General features: G+C 43.2%; 1 protein-coding gene and 1 long non-coding RNA gene across 2 annotated transcripts in view; both read right to left on the bottom strand.

The window, feature by feature from the left end:
* VSX2 (visual system homeobox 2) overlaps window positions 1-15675 on the bottom strand; it is a gene marked incomplete at its 5' end in the record, with an annotated part of 30161 nt that extends 14486 nt beyond the window's left edge. The window contains 3 exons of the mRNA XM_083447166.1: window positions 9254-9377; window positions 13935-14019; window positions 15201-15675. Of these exons, the coding sequence (XP_083303292.1) occupies window positions 9254-9377; window positions 13935-14019; window positions 15201-15675 (684 nt within the window). The remainder of the gene's footprint in view (window positions 1-9253; window positions 9378-13934; window positions 14020-15200) is intronic.
* Window positions 15676-21262: 5587 nt separating this feature from the next.
* Window positions 21263-25925, bottom strand: part of LOC310680535 — a 37700-nt gene continuing 33037 nt past the window's right edge. Inside the window, exon 4 of the long non-coding RNA XR_014512824.1 lies at window positions 21263-24152. This is a non-coding gene — a long non-coding RNA (uncharacterized lncRNA). The remainder of the gene's footprint in view (window positions 24153-25925) is intronic.

Genomic DNA, 25925 nt, shown 5'->3' with positions numbered 1-25925 from the left:
CTCTGTGGAGCCTAGCAGGTTCCAGGAAGGGTAAGTAGATGCCCTCTGCTTGGGCATGCTGGTTTTGATGGCAATGACTGTAGCAAAAGTAGCTTGATCTTGATCTAGGTTGGATCCTGCTCCGTTGAAGGAATCCCTAGTAATGCCACCAGCAGGCAGGAATAGTAGAGGTGGGAAGACTTTAAATCAAACCTGAGCCAGGGCTGAATCCAGAGTCAGAGGGACTGCTGGAGCGTTAATACACGAGTGAATGTCTTCTGTCCAGGTGGGAACCCCTCAAAGGGGGTTGGAAGCATGTTCAGAATAGGCTAGGCTGCAGCATCTGAAACTTGGGTGCTCCATGATCTGCCCTGCTCTGGCAGGTTGAGAGAGACTGCTTATATTGAGTCCATAGCTGTCAACGTTTCCTTTTTTTAAACGAAAATTCCCTTATTCTGAATAGGATTCCTCACAAGAAAAGGGAAAAGTTGACAGCTATGATTGAATCGCAGCATAAGACCCTGCAAAGCCTCTAAATATGTTTCTTTGTGAATCCTGTACTGGCTTTTTATTGTGGAACATAAATGTCAAAAATAGATTTTACACGTTACAGGAAACTGTACGTGTTGAAGTTAATTTGAAGCGTAAGAGGCTGCAGCAGCCTGTTGCTCAACCTATCTGGAAGTAAGTTGCTTGAGATGACTCTGAGCACTTCCTTGCCCTCAATGCAAGACGTGAAGAACTATTTTCTTCTGTCAGTTACGGGAAAAATATGAGCTCAGCTTGGACTTTTGTCTTCAGATAGGTAGGTGGTTCCTAAACCTTCCTATGAGCACAGACCTGAACTGGTTTAGAAATTTCCAGTTCTAAGTTTTGTTGCAGAAAGCTGCTATGCTCTTATAAACCAGGAACTATTTTATGGCTCCCTATTCAAATGCAATGTCGAGATTATTGGAACTGTTTATGGCGGCATCACTTTCTATGACTCTATTAAAAGGGATATGAAGTTAAATGAGCACAGTAAAGGTGGCACACACCTTGCATACCTGATGACAAGATGGATAGCTGGCATTGCCCCTGCTGCCTGCCAGAAACTTGCAGAGGAATGCTACTAGAAGGAAAGAGGATTGTTCTGCAATGTATGGGGACTTTTCTTGCTAAGCTATCTGATAACTTCTTTCTGAAAATACTTACTGATACCACTGCTGTAGGCTAGATACACCTAAATCTTCCCTGTTCCACTTCTAGCTGACATATCGCACAAACAGAATTGATCATATCAATGTGACACATATGTGAGGTCATCAGAATGTTTAAAAACAACAATATTCTAGGTTTTTCTGTAAAGCACAGTACTATGTATTGCTGCCTTCCTTTGCCATCATGTAAAAACCTGGATGGGAAATAATGGTATTCATATTAGCCTTAGACCCAGGGCCAACAAGGGGGGGCTGGTACGAATTACTGGGCCCCAGCAGTCTGGAAGGGGGCCCCTGAGCCTGACTATCTGCATATGTTTTTTTGTAATTCTGAACAATATATATATGTATATATTTCATGTTCAATTCATCCACAAGTCTGAATAATGGCTTGCGAACTTGTGCCATGAATCAAGCATGTCTGACTCTATACAAACATTCACTTCTGCGCTTTGACAGTATGGCAATGCTGTCTCATCCTATTATGCGCAGTTGCATTTACATGTTTTCTTAAGGGAACATTGTACAAATGCAACAAAGCTGTTTTGTGATACGCATTGTGTTATGTTACACATGCAAGTTTAATGTTTAAAGTGTATGGTTAGTTCAGCAACGACTGTGTGGGTGCTTATATTATTGATATTAGTCATTACGATCTTAATAGTCTCAACAGGTACAAAAATTATATTTATTATTAACATAAAAACAAGATCACACATTTATTTTATATCCTGTGTACAGATTTTTAATCCATCTGCCCTTGCTGTTGTGGGGGGGGTGGATATTTTTTTACTGCGGCCCAAACTCACTCTCAGCAACCTTGCTCAGATCAATTAAGATTATCCAGAAGGGGGGGGGGGAGCCATTTATGGCTATAATGCCGGAAAATGTGTCTTTCTTCCTAACATGAAGGTGGACTTTTAATCCTTAACTGTTGAGCAAAATAGTAATAGTATTCAATGAGTAATAACATACAAACAAATAGATGAAAAGCAACATATGCATGATGGAAACGCTGCAAAACAGATAAAACAGAGTCCTGCTTTCACATGCCCAGACATTTTCTCCAAAGCTAGTATAGTGGTACCTCAGGTTAAGTACTTAATTCGTTCTGGAGGTCCGTACTTAACCTGAAACTGTTCTTAACCTGAAGCACCACTTTAGCTAATGGGGCTTCCTGCTGTGCTGCCAGAGCCCGATTTCTGTTCTCATCCTGAAGCAAAGTTCTTAACCTGAAGCACTGTTTTTGGGTTAGCGGAGTCTGTAACCTGAAGCATATGTAACCTGAGGTACCACTGTAGTCTCTGCTGTAGTCATTGAAGGTAACTCTGCTGAAAAACTGTGGTTAAGAGAACCCATTTCTCTTCCTTGGAGACTTAAAACTGGGGAAGTTGTGATAAGCCGGTATGACAAAATCTGTTATCTGTACAATCTGTGCTCAGTTCCTACAGCAAACAGTTCTGGGAATGAGAGCTTTGAGTATGAAGGAAAAGGTATAATACTTTAGGTATGCAAATGGGAAAACTCTGGGCAACAGTGAGGAGCAGCCTACTCAGTTAGGCGGACTACAGTGATGTTGCTACCAAACCATCCAGACAGTACTGTGAATTTGAACCACTGGGGTAGAGCATGATGGAGACACTCACTAGTATCCTGAGATCTCAAACACCATTAGCGTGGGGAAACAGAAGCTGTTTCCTCAGTCCCTTCTCTCATATCATTGGAGGATAGTGGCAGATAGATTTCTCCACTTTCCGCTCCAAATAATTGAACCTGCTAGCTTGACAGCATGAAAAGGAGGCTTGACCAACTGATTACAGTGGTACCTCAGGTTACATACGCTTCAGGTTACAGACTCCACTAACCCAGAAATAGTGCTTCAGGTTAAGAACTTTGCTTCAGGATGAGAACAGAAATCGGGCTCCGGCGGTGCGGCGGCAGCAGGAGGCCCCTTTAGCTAAAGTGGTGCTTCAAGTTAAGAACAGTTTCAGGTTAAGAACGGACCTCCAGAATGAATTACCGGTAAGTACTTAACCTGAGGTACGACTGTATTCAGAATTCTGGGAAAGCAAGAAACGTTTCTGATGCAGTGCTGAGCTGGCCATTCTGTGACTTTTGCTAAGATGAGACCTAGCAGGACAAGACTGCATGGTCCTATCAGTGATAGTGGGCTGGGAAGCATGGCCATCACTCACAATGCAGGGGTGCCCAGACGCTCATGCCGTTTTCACAGAGCAAAATCATTTCACTGAGCTGAGTCCATCCAAAAACATGTGCAATAATTAAATTATATTTTTTTAAAAAAATCACTGCATCTTCTGCACATTCAGTATGCATTATCCAATCATGTGTACCAACTATTAAAATACACAGGATATCAAATACTTAATATCAAGTATGAAGCAGTACCTTTATCAAGATGGAATAGAATGTCTGGAGACTCATGTGGCTCAAACATTACAAGTTTTAGGGGAGCTGCAAAGACTGTTTTATTTTGCCAGGTCTTGTGCCTGTTAGTTTTATTTAATTGCTTCTCACTGTTGTTGTTTGGTATCTTATTGGTTTTTAAATTGCAAACCACTTTGAAGGCTTTTTGGTGGGAAAACAAATATTAAATATTAATAAAAGGGAAATGCTGAAAGCAAAATGTGGGGTTTATATATTATATATTGAACTGCAAATAGCCATTGGATACCTGACAAAAGGATTCACAAGAACATATTTGCATGGAAATGGAGCGGCCATCAACTGCTTTATTTAATATATGGAGAATGCACACTATGATCACATGAAATAGGTATCATGAGAAGTATCATAAGAAGAGAGACTTTTCTGTGCTGTACAACCATATGCTAGATAACATCTAAGGAACATGGCACTATGTTTGCATTTCCTAGAATCATCCTTCCTTCTGCCACATTGGGCATCTTCCTACTTACGTTCTTTACACCTATTTTATAAACCTTATGTTATCAACCATTTGTTCAGTGCCTTTACAATACAGCCAGTGTAATTCACTGAGGGAATTCAGTTCATTTAAGAACTCGCTGTTAAGAGTTGCATTTCTTTCCTCTCCTAACTCTCACTTTCATTCTGTTTTTCCTGCTGCAATTCTTTCCCCACTTCTACCTATATTTTTCCCCCTGTTCATATCCTGAGAAGCAATGAAGTAATTAACATTCACAAGAAAGTACCATGATCGGATGTTAGACATCCGTGTTACAATAATAGAACAGGGGAGATAACTATAATTTTGCTTGGAAATGTTTTCAAAGTGTCTCCGGCCAACATCACTTTATAGCTCTACATTCAAATTTTTGACCAGGACCATTAAAGAGGATATAGCTAATGAAGACTTAATGTCTTGAGAATTTACTCTCATCCCTTCCTCTGATGTGGTCTAAGGTGAGATCTAGGGAAGCAAAATGCTTCTGACAAATAGGAGATTGCTCTGTTTTCTCCTCATCATCAGTCAGTGATAGAGTATCACAAAGCACTGGGTTGCAAGAGATGGGGAAAGGGTCAGCATCCTCTCTTGCCAAGACTCACATTAATTGAACTGAAGGTGAAATGATGGGAAAGATGCTTGCAACTCCTTTGCCAATGTCCACCCACTCTGGTCTTCCAGAATCCTTAATTTATTCTTTTCCCCACTCTAAGGAGAATTAATGAGGCTTGATTTACAATTAATTCCCTGAACTGATTCTCAGTGTAAAACAAACTTATTTGGAAGTGACATAAACTGCAGACATAAATAACTAACCACTCTCAAACTTGCATTTTTTTGGTGGGGCGGGTGTGTGTGACAGAATGCATGAAGTTGAAACAGAAAATTAAATTTGAATACAGCATCATATATTTCACAATGCATTCCTTCTCGTTGGATAAGCCATTACAAGATTGATTGTGTCTTCTCAGTCTCCTTTTCTTTGGCTCATTCCCTGGACCCTGACCATGCTATAAAAGGCACTGGCTATATTAGTTTCATGTGTGTGAATCTCGGATAATACATTCCAACCATAGCTTCTGACTTTTAAAAGTTCCATAGCCACAAAGTATCTCTCCTTCACTCCTCTGCAATATGAGGATACCACACGTTGGCTCTTATTCCATGGTGGGTACCATTGTCTCCTATGCAAGAGTCATGAGGTAAGTACAGTATGTAGGGCTCAGAAAGGGGGCTCCCTGTTGGCCACAACACTAAGTTCTGGCACACGGGCACCAATACAGCTTCATTGCTTGGAGTATTCTGATGACTATCTGTGTGAGAACATTGTTCCCACAGTGCAGCCGTAAAGGACCACAATGCTGGTCAGGGCCACATGAACAGTCCACCCTGCAGGAGCCGCATGAACTGCTCTGAGCTCTTTGGAGCAAAAGCAGCGGGAAATGTAGCACAATCATGCGTTGCGATTAAAATGATGCCTTCGCATACTTTTGCTTAAGCTTGCGTGCATTTGTCTGGTCGCCCAGTTAAACTGGAATCTCCTGCCTCCAATATGATACCTGCTGTTATCCTAGAACCTGCCCTTCTTCTCAGATTCCTTGCTAACTCAGTGGTATAGCATCTGCTATAGATGCACGCACAAGTTCAACACCAAGGCATCTCCAGGTAGAAATGGTGAAGTCCGCACATGAAATTCTGAAGAGGTGCTCCCAGTCATTGCAGACCAAGGAAAGAGAACTTGTGGTCCCATGTTGGGCTACCATTTCCATCATCTCTGACCCTTGGTCATGCTGGCTGGGGCTGATGGGAGTTGGAGTCCAACTATGTCAAGAGGGATAGAAAGGATCCATCTCTGGCACTGTGCTCAATGGACCAGTGGTTGGACTCAGTATAAGATGGATGCCTAATTCGGGCTGCCATGCTTTTTTATGCATGAGCACATGTGGTGGTCATGCTTGTGTGCAGGCAGCAAAAACGTCTTTGCAAAAGAAAAGTAATAAAATTAAATTAATACTTTTTTTAAAGCTTACAAAATGGTATGGTCGGTAGTAAGGGACAGGAGTGATGGCCAATACAGGCTACCTGCAATCTCATGGAAGCACTAGTCAATGGGCCCCTATGACATTCCTATAACCACAGTCTCAGAGGTACATATCTGTCTATATCTCTAGCTTATTTGCTTGTTTGGTTGTTCATTTTACTATCTCAACTGACATTCCAGCCATACAACACCCAGAAAGCTAACATCAACCATAGTACTGCAATATTTAAAAGAAAGTATATAAAACTCAGTAAGTCAATTAAAATATTATTTAGCATTTATATATCAATAAGTCAATTAAAATAGTATTTAGCATTTTCAGCTTCCAAACTGACCCAGTCTCATTAAAAAGATCTTCACCTGTCATCTCAAGCCTCAGGAAAGTTGGGCATAGACAGGTTTCCCAATGGAGGAGAGGGTGCCACCACCAAGAAGGCCTGACCCTGTTTCCCGGGCAGCCTGTTGTCTTTTGATCAGCAAGTAGGGGTGCATGTCACCGCATGTGGATGTCAAACCAGTATACATAAGGAAGGAGTTCTAAAGAACACTGGAAGTGCTAGCTGGGGTATAAGGTGCTTTCCCCAGCAACACAATTTTCCCATTTTAAAGCTAGGAGCAAGCAGTTTCTCCCCAGTAACTGTGCTAGGTGAAAGAACAACAAATGAAAAACTGCAAGGCACTCTTAGCAGTAAGTAAAACATGCAGTGGAAAGACTTTTGGAAATGTGGCTGTGCGCGCAGAATTTTTCACATGGTCTTCTGAGTCACAGTCACAGGTTAGCAATTGGGCAGGGGGACGACAATAAGTTTTAGAAATTTAAGCAATATCCCTGAGTAAAGGAAGTGCACAAGGCACAATGTGATCTCCGATATAAGCCAATATTAGTTGAATGTCGCCTATGACCCTCAAGGACAGGAGTCTCCAGTCCCATTTAAAGCCACGAGAAGAACCAACCTGGCACACTGCAATCATACACACTTTATGTCTTGTTACCACAAAGATTGACAAATTGGAAAGAGTTCAGCAGAGAGCAACCAAATGATTAAGGAGCTGGAGAGAAGGTGATTTATGGTGCATAATTTAAGTAAACAGTTTTATAGCGTCAGCGGGGGAGGGGGTGCTATAGGAAGGTGAAAGCCCAAGGGATGTGGGGGGGGGAGGGTTAGGAGAAGAGTATGCAAATATCCAAAGCAAGGAAACCCAATGAAATCGCAATTAATGTGACAAAATATTAAAAGATGGTAGGTAAGGGCTGATGCTGTGCTAGTATCCAAGGGGGGAGGGGGAACGACTCATGAAATAATGAGTGGTTTCCAGCAGGAACTCTCAACAGGATTCTGCCAGCTTTGGCTCAGATTATTAACCCGCACCATGTTTTATGAATGCCATATTAGTTCATAATTTCCTGATGCTGTCACCACTCATTTGCAAGTGAAGGAGTGAGAAGCGGCCAAAGTTCAGTAGTGGCACACATGCGTTGCACACAGGTCACGGGCTCAGTCTCTTGCATTTCCAGTTAAAAAGCAGATCGGGGAGCAGGTAACAGGAAAAGGCCTCTACCTGAGACAGGCAGACAACACTGGGCTAGATGGACAAACTGCTTGGCCTGCTATAAGGCAGTTTCCTATGTTTCAGCGCTATTGATGCTTGAGTCCTCTGATCTGTGGTAAGACATGAAGTGCTGTATACTGTCATTGGTAAAACCGTATCCTGTACCAGGGAAGTAGCACAGATGCATTCTGTTTTGCTGCCTACATCAGTCGCAACCTCACCGAAAGCCCTTCCACCATATCTCTAGCATAGAGCAGTGTGCCCATGAAAGGTGACTGAGCAACTGAAATGCTTTTTAGCTTGCAGCAAACATTAGCTGCCCCACTCCTGCCATGTAAGAGTTGTGCGTCACATGACATCTCAGTGCAGGACCACTCTGCCACACACCACACTCTACTGGCATAACACCCAGGATCAGCTGAGGCAGTCAGCAGCACAGCACAGGTCATGACTTTGCAATGATTTGCCAGCAGAGGGGCTCATATAGGATTAAGCTTTAAGGCTGCAATTTTTAGAAGGGTAGGTCCACAGTTAAGCACTAGCAGAATGCACAACTTAAAGAAATCAGTACAATCAGGCAATAGATTTGTTAGCAGAAACAAATAAACAAACAAAAACCCCACGCCAAAACCGATAGTGGGCAGTTCTCACAGTGTTACAAATTTTAGCTTCCTTAAGGCTACTGCGGTTGGCAGTCACTAATAGTGACTTTTGCTAATAAACCATTATTTGGTTCAGCTTTAGGGAGCAATCCTCAGCCTTAGGACACAATCTACACACCATTACAGTGAATAACAAAACACTTCTTGATTTACTAGAAATAAATCTAACTCATAAAATTATTTTCCAAATAATAAATACGTGGCATGTTCAGTTCAGGTCCCGTTTTCTGTTAGATGGTAAATTTATGTTGGGCTTTGTTATATTAAGATTGTTTCTTAATATACAAAACAGAGACTTTCTACTTTAAAAAAGAATGTCGGGAAAAGAGTTCTACCCTAGCCTTCTCCACAACAGTGCATTTTTTAAAAAAAATCTATGGGAATTTTATTTTATTGTATGGAGAAGCATTCACTCACGTGAGCTTCCACTTACCAGGTTTCCAGCAATCCTTTGCTTGGGACACAATTGTGCTTGGGTTCCTTTTTTTTAACCCTTTACTTCATCACAGATAGATCCTGAGCCCTCATAGATCCTGAGTACTCATGCCACTTCAACAAGGATACTTTTAGCCTTCTTCCCACACTACACTTCCCTTCTCAGGATTTTTCTAGCTTACATGTCTCCCTGTATAATACATCTTACTATAAACTCGGGAGCGAACAATGCAACCCGAGACACAAAAAAACCATACCAATTGAGGGTTATTTTCTCATGCACAGTTGATAATTAGCTCTTGAGGATCTGGGTTGCAAGAAAACTGTTTAGGGTTGACACTCTATTTCTGTCTAAAAAGATACATTGTCCTTTCTGAAGAAACTAAAGAACATGAAAAGGAAAATTAGTATCATGGGGGTCTCATAGCAGTACAATTACCTGTATCCTGTCTTCAGGAAGTTCTGTTTTCATTGCCAGCATCTCCCTCGCATAGACATCAGGATAATGGGCCTCATTGAATGCTTTTTCCAGTTCCTCCAGTTGATAGGATGTGAAAATTGTCCTGAAGGAAACAAAACTAACTGATGAAAAAGTAAAAATGAAACTAAATGTTGGACTAACCTAAACGGGTGAAGGACCAAAGGGAAAGCTTAGAGAGCGGGTAAAATATATTTGATTATTGATTTATTGCATTTACATCCCATCTTGTTCCTCCAACTAGCTCAAGGTGGCAAACTTGGTTCTCCCTCTCCCACAACAACTCTGGGACCATGTACCCAGTGAGCTACATGGTCAAGTCGGGTCTTAAACCTTGGTTCCCCAGGTTGGGTCCCAACACTCTAACCACTACACCATGTTGCCTCCTATATGTATCTACAGATGGATAGCCAAAAGCCATAGGAAGTAAAGGTACATAGAGAGAGAGAGAGAAAGTTATGATAAGCAAAGGTAAGCACTTTGCTGTCGAATCCTACCCACATTTTGTCTGCTGCATCCCTCTTCACTCAGTGGGGTACTCTCAAGTAAGTGTGCATAAAATGACTAGCTTCAAGTCCAATTTATTGAAATGGAAGAATTAACTATGTCTCCAAAGCCCTCCAGCTGAATTGAAAGCGAAGGCCTATCCATAGAGTATATTAACAAATCAAAGTGGGAGACAAAAGCAAATCTCTCAACACATGGAGAATGGGGCTATTATTCAGAAGGAGGCAAAGGGTGAGGGTACTTAAACAAAAATAAGTGTGGCACTTGATTTAAAAAAAAAACAACTTTGATACGGTAAATGGCTAGTCTTAGATTCCTGCTTCTGTTCATTGTCAAGAAAGACATCACAAAAACAAACCCATTTGTAGCAGAAGCTACTCAAAAGATTTAAATTAGGGGAAAGCACCACCTCATAGAAAGTCACAGGAGGGGGGGAAACAAGAAGTAGCACCGCCAAACACCAGCTCAGCTTCTACAGCCAAAAAATGTGGAGTCCCTATAAATTTATTTTTCATATCAGTATCCCCACCAATAATTCAGAGTGGCATACATGATTATTATCTATACCATCCCACTGTATATATGCTATGGTTTTTTAATTGTAAATAGAATGCTATTGCAGATAGAATCAGTCTTTGCTTCTCTGGGTTGTGAGCCTAACCACCCTCACTAGGATGTAAGCTCATTTGCAGTCAATAGTGCTTGCTATCAAATAAATGTGTTTTAGACTGGATTCAGTTTCTCACATATATATCTTAACTATAGAGTGTCGAAATATATGTACATCTCTATTGGTAATCACATATGTTAAGAATTAAACTACTTGTTGTTATGTTCTTCAGACTATCATTTTGCCTTTCTTTTATAAATAAAAATAAAAATAAAGGTAATCTTTTGCTATATGTTAGCAAAATAACAATAAGGATGCTGGCTTGCTGATTTGGTTAGTTGCTATTACAATAACAACTAAACTGATAAGAGTTATGGATCTTTAAAAAAATTACTTCCATATTATTATTAGCAGTACTTCTGTGAAATGTAACACTAAAGCAGAACCCTAACAAAATCTGGCAAATTCACTACATTCAAACCCAACAGTGTGAATCCAGATGGTGACTCTTAATTCTGTAAGATGTAGTTTTCAGTGTCAGAAGACATGTTTTAAGTTGAAAAGACTTTGTTTTGCTTGTCAATACCTATAGGGAGTGGCTTCATGTGGAAGGTTGGATTTTCTGGCAAAATGCAAGTTTTAAAGAATAAAAACCATTATTTGCTTTTCTTTATTTCTTTTTTGCAATGCAGCATTCATATCAGCATTTCCAGGTGCAAATATTATTTCAACACCAGTGCACAGCATGCTATGTTTGGCATTTAAATTGATGGGTAACAACACCGTCCCCTCTTTTATAATGTCAAAAGTGCCCAGCATTTCTCACATCTGCCAGTCTTCCTTTTTTTAATAAATGACCTGAGCATCATATAGATTCCCTAACACTTTACAACCTAAGTAAGTACCACCAGTGCCGTCAGCAGTTCAGCTGTGCTGTGCTGTGCTGTGAACAGCATAGTAAGTAGGACTTCCACCTCTTCAAAACAACGAATTTCATACCAAGGACACACTTCTCCCACGTTTATCTATTCCAAAGTCCTCCTCAAAGACAGGCACACTCCCAAAACGATTGTCTGGGACTGGAAACAAACGGAAGCACAACTGGAGTTGAAGAAAGATGCCTGCAGAGCAGACAGGTTCCTTTCATGCTCCTGTTGTGCCTCAAATCTGAATGAGCATTAGGCTATCCGCACCAATTTCTGATGCATGGCAGCCCTCTGGTTCTGTGATTAATCTACCAAGGAAGCAGTCTGCATTACAATATTGTAGTTCCTCTCTCTCTCTCTCTCTCTCTCTCTCTCTCTCTCTCTGTGTGTGTGTGTGTGTGTACACACGGATGCAAGCACCAGCCCAAAGAAATATGAAATAAACACCTGCACCCCTGAAGAAATATAGCATCCAGAGGAGAAAGAAATCCAAGTCACTTAGTAAAAATAAAAGAAAATGTAGTCCTCGAATTTCCAATGCTATCAAATCACCTCCAAGCATTTTAAAGCTAACGCACTGTATCGGATCAGTAACAGTGTTAACAAAAAGACCTTGTTAATACAAAGGACATATTCTACCATCAAGCGTTTGTATTAGTTCTTTAACTGGTAGAGTTTGGGGTGTCTCCCCCCCCCCCCAAACGGAATCACAGCCAATGCGAATACAGCAAACTCGTTTAACCATTCGATATCCTTCTCTCGAGGCAATTTGAAGACTATTTCTTTGGGGAAATTGCTGGGGGGGAGACAACACAACTCTCCCACTTTTCTTGCAGGATAGTTTTCCTGTCAAAAATAAATGGCAGAATGCGTCTTTCTGAAATGCATACTTAAATTTCGTTTTTTTCAAAAGTAATCTTAGTCCACTTTGTACCAACAAACCTCAGTAACAGAGACATTTCTAGTGCCTCTCCGTTTTGCAACTACTTGTTGGAGAAGTATTTAATTATAGGTGAATTAATTGTTGTTGTTGTTTTTTTAAAAAAAAACCAAATATACTGGGCAAGGTAAATACTGTACACCTATTGGAAGAAGAAAAAGCCACTCCTGAAATCACTAAGAAATTCAACACCTGATTCCAGCTCTTTTCTGGATCCAGAAAGGAAACGTGCTTCGATTCTAACCTGGATCTAAACGGCGAACCAACCCACCTCCCTTGTATCAGTCCAGTTCATCTGGGAAGTTCTTGTCCCCCATCTGCTTCGACCTCATCAGTCAAACGGAAGCATCCGCTTTGCCACGGCAATTGCACTGCTTAAGGAAATATTGAACCCTTAATTTGCCCTTTTCCTCATTCTAGCCAACCTTTCACGGGAAAGTTCTCCTAATCCACAGGCACTCCGCCGCTTAGCAAAATTGATCTAATTATTTCCCCAAACCGGGTCCGAACGGATGCATTGCTGTCCCATTGTCCTGAATTTCAGGAATAACAGGGTTGCCACTGGCTCGCTTGGGAATATTTTCCTGGCCACCCTTGCAGTCCTACCAGAGACGAACGCAGCTACTTCTGGAAAGAGGACCGAGCCCCCCTTTCCTGGGGGCAAAATGACAAGTTGCCCCTCTTGAGACTGTGACAGATCTGGGAAGGGAGGTTAGACTTCCACAAAAGACCTCTTCACTTTCCTTTCCTCTCTCCCACATCTCCTGTTTGCAAACTGTCCTGTCAGCTTGCGGAACATTTCGAATACTTTATTGCTAGTCACGGAAATTGCAGCAGCATTCTTTGTGTTGTTGCTGTTTTTTTTGTTGTTTTCCTGAGCAGATGCCAGCCATATCATTTTATAGGATGCATTTCATAATAACATCTCTCTCTCTCTCTCACACACACACACACACACAACCACCAGGAGATTCCGGTTGGGTCAAAGCACTGCTTTTAAAGGGTCCCAACACATGCAGGAAAAAAATTCCCTAATTTATTTCCTTTTTTAAAAGAGAGAAAGAAACAGCCCAAGAGATCCCTGGAGAATGAGGAATGCAGAGAGAGGTCTCCGAGGACAGCTTCCCCCACCCCACCCCGTTGCTGCGTCTTTTATGACAATGGACCACTAGGCAAGGAAGACGGATTACAACATAGGGGGAAGGAGAACTGCGGCTCACGGGGAGAAGGGAAAGTGCCACCGTGCAGCCGGTCGGATCAGCCAGGGCGACCCCCCTCCCCCGGCCTCTCTTGGGTCGGAGGTTTCAAGACAAAACAGCACCCAAAGGCCGAACAAATGCCTTGAGAAGCGCGGCCTCCTCCCTGAGCTGCGCCTCGGGTCCATCCGAGGAGATGCTGGTGGAGGAGACAGAGGACCCCGTTGGGATGGAGGACCCAGAGAAGGGCGCAACTCTCCTTGGCGCATCTCTGCAGCTCCCTTCTCTGTCGTCGTCCCCCCAGCCCCATACCCACCCGCGTGCACAAGGTGATGGGGGGCTCGATCCTGACACCCTGGATCCTGAGGCCCAAAGGTAGAGACTGGGAGGGCAGGCCAGGCAATTGGGGTGGGGAGATCCTCCCTCTCCGCCTCGCAGGGCTCCCGAGCAGCGTCCGCCTTACCTGTGCCGCCTCTTCTTCCGCTTCTTGCTCTGGCTTAACGAGGACTTGGACATCTTTCTGTCGCTGGACGAAACATCCTCGGAATCTGGGGACACAGAAAGGCGGCAGCGATGGGGACCAGAGCTCCTGGAGGGTGTGTGTGTTCGGGTGAGTCTCCCCTCCCGGCTCCCCGAGACGCTCCGGGGTGCGAGGCGAGGGAGTCTCGCACTCAGACCTCGCTTCGGATTTCCCCGGATCGGGGGATCGGGGCGCTGGCCTCGTGCGATCGACTCAGGTTTCGTTCCCTGGCCGGGTTCCCCCTGGCAGCGCTTTGCATCCCGAGGACGCCTCGCTCTCTGCGCGCTCTTGGCTCCTCTTTTCTCCCTTCCAAACTCGAAGGCCAGTTTCGTTTCCAAGCCTTACGCGACATTTCTCCCCCTTCGAAATGTCAATTTTTTTAAAAAAGAAAAAAAGTATTTATGAATTTAAAAAGTCGATGGCGCATCGCCCCGAAGCTTGCAATTTTGGGGATCCTACTAAATCTTATCGCTCCTATATTTAAAAGACAGGGCAAGGAAAAAATGGACTTTGAACCAGGGGAGCTGGAACATAAGGAAGGGTATTTATATATTAGACACTCTACAATAACAACTTTTGCCGTTTCTCCTAATTTTTACCCGTTTAAAATTATTCTGCATTATTATTATTACTATTATTCGTTTGGAAACCGGCCATTGCTTTTCATATTATTTCCTTTTATTCCCTTGGCGCTTATGGTAACAAATCGGGACCTTGAGCCCCGACCGCGCTACCTTCAACAGCGCCGGTCCCCGCGTTTCGATCTCATCCCTTCAGAAGGATGGAAACCAGCGGCCGGTCCTGTGTTCGAAAGTCGCCCCCTCTCCCTGCCTCCGGAGGCCCCCGCCCCCTTCTCCTTGGCCCCCGTCGATTATCTTTCGTTATGCTTCTATAATGACCGCAGTCTGGGGAAGCAGCTGCTGGGCCACTTTCTCAAAAAGCCGCGATCTGGAAGAAGCGGAGATCGCTGGCGATGGGAAGGCAAGAAGAGCTTGTGTTGGCCCGAAGGTGGCGGGGGGGACGACGACCACCCCTTCAGACCTGGGCGTCTCCCTCCTGGGTCGGCTGTGTGGGGCTGCCCAGGCTGGAGGGCTCCCTCACGGGGTTGCCTGGCGAGGCAGCCGCGGCCTCCGGCTTTCCTGAGGCTGGATCTCTCTCTCTCTCTCCCGGCTGCCCCCTTCCTCGCCCGCCCCACGGCTCTGCCTCTACCTGAGCTGGCCGTCTGGCTGGTGTCGAGCTGCGCGGGGCCTCGGCCCAGCGGCTGCAGGTGGACGCCGGGCGGGTCGGCCAGCACCTCCAGGAAGGTGGGCTGCGCGTAGAAGCCGGGTAGGCTGCCGGCGCCGAGCAAGCCCATGCCCATGCCGCCCACCCCGGCGGGGCTGAGCACGGAGCGGGCCGCCAGCAGGTGGCCGGCGGGCAACGAGTCCAGGGCCGCGCGAGGGTGCGAAGGCGGCTCCTTGTTCAAGCCCAGGATCTCCTGGATGCCGAAGCCGGTACAGCGAGGCGCCGCGGGGCCCGAGACGGGCTTGGCCCCCGCGGCTACGGAGCCCACCGGGGCCCCTGCCGCCCCTGGGGGGCCCGAGGCTGTGGGCGGCGGCGGAGGAGGAGCAGGCGGCGCGCCGTCGGGGGCTTTGAGTTTGGCGGGCAGGCTGTGGGCGAGCGCGTCGCCCGCTTTGCCCGTCATGCTGCGACTGGTCCCTGGTGCCCGCTCCGGGGAATGCTCGGGAGCCCCCGCCTCAGGCCCCTTTTATACGCCCAGCCTGGAGCCCGAGCGGGGTCAGAGCCCAGCAGCCAATCACAGGGACCAGCCGCGATTAGGAATTCCAAAAAGCCAAATATGGGGGGGGGGGGGCGGGGGAGGTGAGGAGACAGAGAGGAGGAGGAGGGGGAAGACCCGTCGCGGGGGGGGGGGGGAGAGAGGGAGGGCGGCCTGGGGCGCGCGGGCAGCTGCGCGCAGAGCTAGAGCCTAAGCGGCAGGTAAGACGCCCGCACGGCTGCCAGCAACGGAGGGCAGTTTGTTGGGTGTCGCTCTGGAGGGGTCAGAGGGGGGAACCCGCCGCCGCGGCCGCTTGAAGAAGCTCTGGATGTGACAGGTGGGTGGGAGACCCCCCAGCACCCAAGAGGCGACTCTGAGGCAGAGCGGAAAGGGGTTTGGCTGCCCTGTCCAAGAGCAGGGCCCTTGCGCGCGCGCCCAGGGTGAGAGGAGAAAGGGCGGGAAGGAGGGAGCCCCGCGTAGTGCTGACAGGAGGGCAGGCGGGCGGGCGGGCAAGCGCTGCAGGGGCATTTTCCTGGAACATGGTCAGCAGGCTCAGAAGGCGGCAGCCCTCGCGTGAGAAGTGGGGTGGAGGCCGCGGAGAGCGGAGGAGAAGGGAAGGCGCAACAAGAGGAGCCGACGCCTGCGAAGCGTTTCGTTGCCTCGGTTTGACCGCGCGAATAGAGGCGAGGCGAGCGCGGCGCGTCTTATACAAGTCACGGCGACGGTTCCCTCGCCCAGTTCACCAATGAAATCATCCCAGTTCCTTAGAGGGTTATTCAAATCCGAATTCACACCTCTTCTTCTTCTCTTTCTTTTTTTTTTTTTAAAAGAACGAATCGCCGCGTAGGCAGGCAGGTGGGCTGATCGGAGACTTTGCAGTTTGTTGTACAAACTTTGGCAGCAATGGGTGCCTTTTCCCAGTTATCAGTTTCGCGATTTGGAGAAAACAACTGGGAAAAGATATCGAAATGTGGAAAGAATGATTTCCATATCGAAATATGGAAATCATCTTGTGGTGTGTTTAATTATACGTTGAATAGTGGCAGATAATAATAAATAAATAAAAAACAGTTTGGAAATTCGTTCACAGGAATCACTGCAGCAAACCGGATTTGTGGTGGCATGGAAAATGTGCATACTTCGCGCTGTTTTCAATAGGTGCTACAACTATAATGTAAGATGAAATATACAGGTGCCATTTTGAATGAATGCGAATGAGAATTCAATGTGGAACAGAGGGCGAAAGCAATTCAGTACTAGCGCCCATCTAAAAAATAAGGGCTGCTTCTTGTCTTGCAGTAATTAGCCTTCCATAATGCAAATTTAATGCTATCCTTTTAATACTAACATTGTTGAAGGTGGATTCTTGGAAGCAAAACGAATAACCTAAGTTGAAAGAAATCATATGAACCAAACTAAAAGCAAACTATAGTTTACTTTTATCGACTATAGATCAAAGTTCTCCATTCAACTTTTGAAGTAAAAGCTTTGTACATTCAAAATTGATTTCACCCAGAAAATTTTACTAAATCATTGTTTAGCCAAAAAGTAAGGTTTTCAACTGACATTTTAACATTTTGCACCTGTTTCCAAGGATGTGATATTTTGTATTGTGAAAATTAAAGTTCATCTCCTGTGCTGAATCAAATGTTATTTAGAATTGCATAGTTTTTAAAATAACTGACATATACTTCTTTTAAAAAATAAATTTATATTGCTATCCATTCATTTTATATTAGTGGAGGAGGTGAAAGTGAGTCACAGTAAAATATCCAATTTTCTAATTGGTTGTGTGTTCAAATATTCAGCCAAGTAAATTAATAATAAGATTTGATTTGGAAACACAAACACATCTTGTTTGTTTCTGACCTAAAAGTAAAGTTTAGTTGAAAGTTATCCATGAGCACAGGAGATCATCAGATTTGAACTGAAATTATATAGTCTAACACCTCACCCATTCTTCAGATATAGTAAACCCCTACATATAGTAAAGGAAAGAATCTTCAGGGGACAGGGGACATTGCAGAATATAAAGGATCTTTTTGTTTTCTAGCTTCTCTGATGAAGCTCCTGATTTTCTGGTATATCCAGCTGCTGCCTTTTTTTTATGCTTAAATTATATAAACTGCTCAGGAAATGAGTTTTGTTTTTTTGTTTTTTTTTGTTTACATTTTCCAAAGTTTTCCTCAAAACAACTTCATGCAACACAACATTCCTGTGTTGATAGAATCTTTGTGTAGAATCTTTGGCGATCACTCGTAGCCCAGTAAGATTGTCTTCCATAACCATGGTCTTAACAGTGAGTCTTTAAGTAACTGTGGAGGCCAATTCTGGATCCACATGTCCTTCCACAGTGGGGACATAGGTTTCTAGGCTGGAGCTGAACACGGTGAAGGTTTGCCAGATGTGCCTTCCTCTTAGCACGTTTCTCCTTTTTGTCCTGAGTTAGAGTGTCTTCAAAGACCGTAACACCTTTGGTAAAGGCTGTTCTCCAATTGGAGTGCTCGCAGGCCAGTGTTTCCCAATTGTTGGTGTTTATACTACATTTTTTTAGATTTGCCTTGAGTGAGTCTTTAAACCTCTTTTGTTGACAGCTAGCATTATGCTTTCCATTTTTAAGTTTGGAATAGAGTAGTTGCTTTGGAAGACGATAATCAGGCATCTGAACAACATGACCAGACGAAGTTGATTTTGAAGAATCATTGCTTTGACACTGGTGATCTTTGCTTCTTCTTCCCCTAGTACACTAACACAAGTGTGTCATAAGATAGATCAATCCTAGGACTTGATGCGAGAGCATGTGATACAGCCACCTGACTGAAATGAGTGTCTTCTCAGTACCTGAGTGAGAGATTGCCTAGGAATTCCATGATGTGGGAAATAAATGTTCTGAATAAATAAATTTAAGAAACCACGCATGTGAGCATGAGATGAGACAAAAAAATTACTACTGGAATTCCTACATAGTTTCTGCTGGTCTAACATTTACCAGGCATCACTCACATGTTTTCATGGTTGGATCTACAACCATGAGATCTAGATATGCATTTTTTTAAAAAAATTAAATAGAAACTAAGATTCCCAGGACTATAAATAGGGTGCCACATTTTGTTAGAACACTAAATAGTTTTCTAGATAGCTGACAGAATCCTCTCAATAGCTTGGTATTTTCTTTGATTCATATGCTTGATCTGTTACAAAAAATCTTATTGTTTTGCTAACGAAAGTGTTTTTGCATAAGTCACATAAGTTTGATGTGTGGCTTTCCTTATAAGAGATCTGGGGGGGTGGGGGGGAATCTCTGCCTAAGAGATGAATCTGGAATCCTACTGTCAAACAGCAATCCAGAATAACAATAAAGTGTATCTTGGCAACTGCTTTACACTCTCACATGTGCCATTCCAGGTATGTTCAGCAAGGCCACCTGTTAAAAACAATGTTCTTTATAATAACAGATTTAAGTAACAGTGCCATCTACTGGCAGCTAAATAAATAATCACACCATGCACCCCTAAGCACTTTATTGTTGCCCAGCTAACTTTGAATTCACCAAGACAGCTGGGTGTTGTTGTATTAATGCCATAGCTAGTTTATATATCACTGCTAAGAAGGGCCTTAATGAAAGTACTTTGTAAGAATTATTTTGTGGGGGGTAGAATAAATACAATGGCCAGAATCTAACACAATGGGCTTTCCATGAGCTTAAGAACATTTCACTCTGTGTTGGAATGGGCTGTGAACAGTAGAATACAAATTTTTGGTTCTTCATATCACCCACTATATATCTAATTTAGGAAGAGAACTGTTGCTCTTTGCTGACAAGAAGCTCAGTGTTTCTTTGGAATCTAAAAAGCAAAAAGTATAGTTTCTATCTAGGAAGCCATTGCTTTCCAAGCTTCAAAAGGCATTTAAAAAACAACCATATATGATATCTAGCCATGCCCTGGATGCCTGCATTTCTCAGCAGAGACACACGGCCACATTTGCCACTCACTTGCTTTTGGCACTTGATAGCAACATGAATTTGTTAATTCATTCACTCTGATTCAGATGAGAACCTGTGCATTATCCTGAGCCAGCTGACACCTAAAGATTTTAAAAAAGCATTTGTTCCCACTAGGCAGTATAATGGCATTCTGATAGAAGTACTGTGGGGGGAGAGGGAAAGGGAGAAGGCTGTAATGTGGCACAATACAACCAACCTTCTTAGAATCATAGAATCATAGAGTTGGAAGAGACCACAAGGGCCATCGAGTCCAACCCCCTGCCAAGCAGGAAACACCATCAGAGCACTCCTGACATATGGTTGTCAAGCCTCTGCTTAAAGACCTCCAAAGAAGGAGACTCCACCACACTCCTTGGCAGCAAATTCCATTGTCGAACAGCTCTTACTGTCAGGAAGTTCTTCCTAATGTTTAGGTGGAATCTTCTTTCTTGTAGTTTGGATCCATTGCTCCGTGTCCGCTTCTCTGGAGCAGCAGAAACTACTGTAACAGTAGTAAACTTTGGGCTTAAACCAGAACTCTGGTTTCTCACTGAAGGAGACAAATATTTCATAATGCTTTAGTAGACAGACTCCAGGTGGGGAAAGTATATGGAGCCTTTAATTCCCGAATGGTTATGGAGACTGGCTTATTTGCGACATTTGTATGCCGCCCCGTGACATAAAGTTATCTGGGTGGCTTATGATAAATAAGAATACAACTGAATACAAAGCAAGACCTAACACCATAAAATCAGAAGCAACATAAATACAGCAAAGACAAAACTCGCCACACCCCCAAAGTTAAATAAGAGTTTTGAAAACCAAACTATGCAAGTTATTTATAAGGCCTTGCTAAACAGAAAAGTCTTTATAGATTTTTATTTTGTATAGGCTGCCATCAAAGTTATCACAAAAATGGTACCAGGTAAAACTCATTGAGAAGGCTTCTCCAGGGTGCCACTGCCTAAAAGGCCCTTTCTCTGATAGCCATCTATTTCACTTCATTTGTCAGGGACACTTAGCATGGCCACTGAAGGGAATCTTGTGATTCAGTGAGTACACATGGGAATGGGGGAAAGTAAGTCTTTCAGAAATCCTGGTCCCAAGTCCTTCAGAACCTTGAAGTTGAAACAAGCACTTTAAATTGAACCTGAATACTTCATTACAACCCCCCTGTCATAACAGCATCAGAAGAGCATGCTGGATCAGGCAGATGGCCCGTCCTGTCCAGCATCCTGCTCTCACAGTGGCCAACCAGATGCCCGTGGGAAACCCACGAGCATGGCTCAAGCACAAGAGTACCTTCCCTCCTGTGGTTTCCAGCAACTGGTACTCAGAAGCATTGCTGCCTCCAACTGTGGAGGCAGAGCAGAGCCATGATAGCCTGTAGCCTTCGATATCTCTTTCCTCCATGAATTTGTCTAATCCTCTTTTAAAGTCATCTAGGTTGGTGGCCAACACTGCCTCCTGTGGAAGAGAGTTCCATAGTCTTGTGTGAAGAAGAAGTACTTTTTTTTAATCTTCCCCGAATCTTCCAGCATACAGCTTCTTTGGATGTACATGAGTTCTAGTACGGTAAGCTGGCATGTGAAATCAGCCACACTGCAAATCTTATAATAAATTGTGTGAGATACTTGTTGGTACACTGGTGATTTGTGCTTTTGTCACCTGACTTTGTGCATATTTGTTTGTATTTCTATAAACACTTGAATTAGGTCTTTAAAGTAATTTATTTTATTCATTATGGAGAATCATCCCAGATATGCTTGTTGTTTCCTTTTCTTAGTTTGCATATACAAAAAACACACCCTCACACAACTCTCTTGTAGAAGGTCTTCATGTTCACTAGGTGGCACTGTCTCTGTGTGGTGTGGGACCCACCCGAATACTAAGGCAAAATGCTCTATGTACCTGGAGTATCAGAGGACCCCAGCCTGGAAACAGAAACTAGTTCTATAACAGGTCACCTTGTGGAACAGATAACTGAAGTCTCTTCTCTGATGGTGAATTTGAGAAGCATATGTACCCGCACACACGTTTTGTTAGAAAAACGGGGCATCACCGCCATTTGTGTCCCTTAAATCTGTGAATATTTTAATATAATCTGTTTTCAGCTATCGTTATAACAGATATAAAAATGACTTGACACTGTTACTTAATTAGAATGTGCTGCAACATTGCCAGAGCAACATTCATCTAATCCAAATATTCTGTCTCAGATGCTTGGGAGGTGAAAGAAGATGGGGGGGGGGACCTATTACCTGCCAAGAGGACATATCTCTTTGGGATCTCATTAGCTGCAACCCAGGCGATGATAAGAAATTAACTGAATATTTTAAAAAGTATTTCATCTCAACCAACAGGAATAGAGTTCCAGCTGCTTTCATGGTATTTGGCCAATATCAAAGTGTCAAGGAAGAACACATTCTAAAATACAGATTATTGAGCAATTTATACAATCGTCATATCCATGTGTAAAATTATTTTTAAAACAGCCATGCAGTTTTCCTGGTTGTAAACACTAAGTATATGATTCAGTGAAAATTAAGCACTCCTTTGATTTCAATGGAAAAGGGAGAAGTACATGAGCAACTCTTCCACTAAACTCTCTGGGAAGTAAAGGTAAAGGGACCATTAGGTCCAGTCGTGACTGACTCTGGGGTTGCGGCGCTCATCTCGCTTTACTGGTCAAGGGAGCTGGCATACAGCTTCCGGGTCATGTGGCCAGCATGATTAAGCCGCTTCTGGCAAACCAGAGCAGAGCACGGAAACGCCATTTACCTTCCCGCTGGAGCGGTACCTATTTATCTACTTGCACTTTGACGTGCTTTCAAACTGCTAGGTGGGCAGGAGCAGGGACCGAGCAATGGGAGCTCACTCCGTTGCGGGGATTCGAACCGCTGACCTTCTGATCGGCAAGTCCTAGGCTCTGTGGTTTAACCCACAGCGCCTGACTGGAGTGCTGGAGGCAGGGCATGACTGACCTATTGCCCTAATGCCAATGAACAGAAGCCTGCATATATATATATTCTCCCCAATATAAATGTGTAAGGCATTTTCACTAGTGTCTTTACACCCACTTCAATTATTACTCACAAATACTTCACAATATCAAAAGCTGATCTGTGTGTCTCCTTCGAGCAGCACATTCCCATGCTTGTCTAGCCATTGTTACTCTTCTGCTCAGCGTATAATGAATACAGAAGCCTTTATTATAATGGTAGAGGCAAATTGAAAAAATATTCTTTTCCCAAAATATGGCTCAATAGCAGTTGATAGAAGACCAGTTGTAGCACTGAATTTCTTCACAGGTGACACAAAAAGAACACAAAAGTTGATATGCAAATTCGCAGAACAAAAACTGGACTCTGTGCATTCAGAAATGAATCACTGCAAGCCGCACATGTACTCAAATTGTGCAAGAGAGGCTAAAAATAATTATGAATAACACTTGAACACAAATTGCTCTTTGACTTACCTATAAATAGAAGTAACAGTGCCTCGCCACTGCAAAGATAGACACAAACACTTCAGAATAAAAAGCGAGATATTGTTGATTAATTGCAACTTTAAAGATCTCTGGTTGTTGTTCTAAGGTTTATATGGATTGTATTCATGGCCAGGATTTCAAAAACTGTAAAACAAGTTCCGTTAGCCCAAAGACATTTTAGATTTGTTTTTATCAACCAGCACTACCAGACCTCCCAATATGCTGCATGGCAATGCTTTAAAAACAAAGTTTTCATGCATGCTATTAGAAGTTTGTGATATTGCTCAAAAGCAAAAAATCCCATGGGGCCAGTTGAAGTTCCTGGTGTGAGCCTAAACAGCTATTTGGATCTTAGCCAGTAATTTTTCCCACCATAACAAGAGCAACTTCCCCGCTAATGCTGTAGTGACGCTAGTCCTTTGTTCACAATATAGCATGAACACTGCAGAAATGCAGTTGTAGAGGCACTGTGCAGCTTATATGCTTCATTATTATTTAGTACAGTGGTACCTCGGGTTACAGACGCTTCAGGTTACAGACTCTGCTAACCTAGAAATAGTACCTTGGGTTAAGAACTTTGCTTCAGGATGAGAACAGAAATTGTGTGGCGGCAGCGGGAGGCCCCATTAGCTAAAGTGGTTGTTGTTGTTTAGTCGTTTAGTTGTGTCTGACTCTTTGTGACCCCATGGACCAGAGCATGCCAGGCACTCCTGTCTTCCACTGCCTCCCGCAGTTTGGTCAGACTCATGTTTGTAGCTTCGAGAACACTGTCCAACATCTCGTCCTCTGTCATCCCCTTCTCCTTGTGCCCTCAATCCTTCCCAACATCAGGGTCTTTTCCAGGGAGTCTTCTCTTCTCATGAGGTGGCCAAAGTATTGGAGCCTCAGCTTCAGGATCTGTCCTTCCGGTGAGCACTCAGGGCTAATTTCCTTGAGAATGGAAAAGTGGTACCTCAGGTTAAAAGTGGTACCTCAGGTTAAGAACAGTTTCAGGTTAAGAACGGACCTCCAGAACAAATTAAGTTCTTAACTTGAGGTACCACTGTACAAGTATTTTTATACTAGCCTTCAGTCACATTCTAAGGGCAGTTTACAAAAGAAAGAAAACAATTAAAATGTGAACAAAAAACACCAGAATAAACAAAAAGCCAAAATAATAGTAATAATAGAGATGCCATGGCACAAAACAGCTGGATTACAATTGTATCTAAAAAGCTCTGATTTGGCATAAGGCAGTTTCCTGTGCTCTATGTTCCTTATAATAGTTTTACCACATATCCTTGTAGCATGTTTTTTAAAAAAATCATTTTTAAAAGAACTTCGGTATTACATGGGCAAGGGTCAGGGAAGGCTATGGGTGGAATTCAGTGTTGCGCTGTCACAAACATTCTGCCTGCAAAAGCATTTCAGCTTGCCAGAAAGAACTGTCTCCTTCCCTTCCCCCAGGCACTGTTCTAAGGGTTTTCTCTACCCCCTGAACCAATTTCAGGGGCACAAGAGGCACACAGGGGCCAGAGAGGCAGAAAAGCCCCACTGGACAAGCAGAAACCCACGCACAGGACTGCCAGTCACCCTATGTCTACTTATGAATGATATCACAGATGCTGTCCAATACGTGTTGGTGGAAAACTGACAAATGTTCATCATAACATATGGTAGGTACTTGTGCTTCTGCTGGGAAATAACATATATTGCACTTAATAAGACTAAAGACATCATTGAGTGGACATTAATCATAACTAAAAGTACAGAACATCCGTCCAAAGGAGAATCAACATTAACTTGTTAAAATATTTTGCTGTTTTGTCCCTCTGAAACTAACGCACACCAAAGAAAAGCTTGTCATGACTTTTTACCAACTCCCTGTTCATATCCACCTACAAATTCTTAATAATTTGTGAGCTCTTTTATGAAAGCTAAAATAATCCTAGAGGCAAACGGTCATGACTTATTGCCCAAGCAACTGACTGTAATAAGTATGTGCAGTACATGTGATATGATGTTGTTATGCAGGACAATAAGCAGATGTTTGCGAATGTTTGAAAATTCTCACCTTCTGTGACCACAAAACTAATTTAGATCCTTAGTTAAATCCTAAACATGTTCCCTGCTACCCCCCAAAAAAACACCCACTCTCCTCAATTGGATTTATTCCCAGGTAATTGTGTTTCTGATTGCACCCTTAAACTACCACCTATTACTATGCAGCAGTAATATCCAGTGTCGCATAAATGTTAATTTGGAAATCTGTCAATTTGATTAGATTATATAATTTCTATGCCGCTTAATATTTTAAAAATATGTCTAACCGGTGTACAAAAAAAACTGAAGCAACAACAGGCAACTTAAACAAAATATTACAAAAATACATAGCTACATATAAAAAATGTTACATTAAGACAAAGTTACTAATATAGAGAGATCAATTCATTTTCCTTCTGGCACAGCCTCTCTCTTAGCCTCCAAGTTTTATGGACCTAAGATCATATTCTATCTATTGGTTTACTTTGTTTCTCAGCTGCATGTTAAAGCTACATATTATATTTCAGCACCTGAAATTATCTGAATTTGGTTTATAGATCAAAGTATAATTATTTTTGTTTTAAATTTCACATTTGTTTCTGTATGTGTTCTCAGGCTTAATGATGCAGAGCTAGAGGATGTCTACCATGGTCTTTAAATTCCTCAGAAATTGGTAGCTTC

This window comes from Podarcis tiliguerta (assembly GCF_965153285.1).
Source record: "Podarcis tiliguerta genome assembly, chromosome: 1".
In the NCBI taxonomy this organism is placed as follows: domain Eukaryota; kingdom Metazoa; phylum Chordata; class Lepidosauria; order Squamata; family Lacertidae; genus Podarcis; species Podarcis tiliguerta.
Note: the sequence above shows the minus strand (reverse complement) of the source record. Positions and strands in the feature narration are given on the sequence as shown.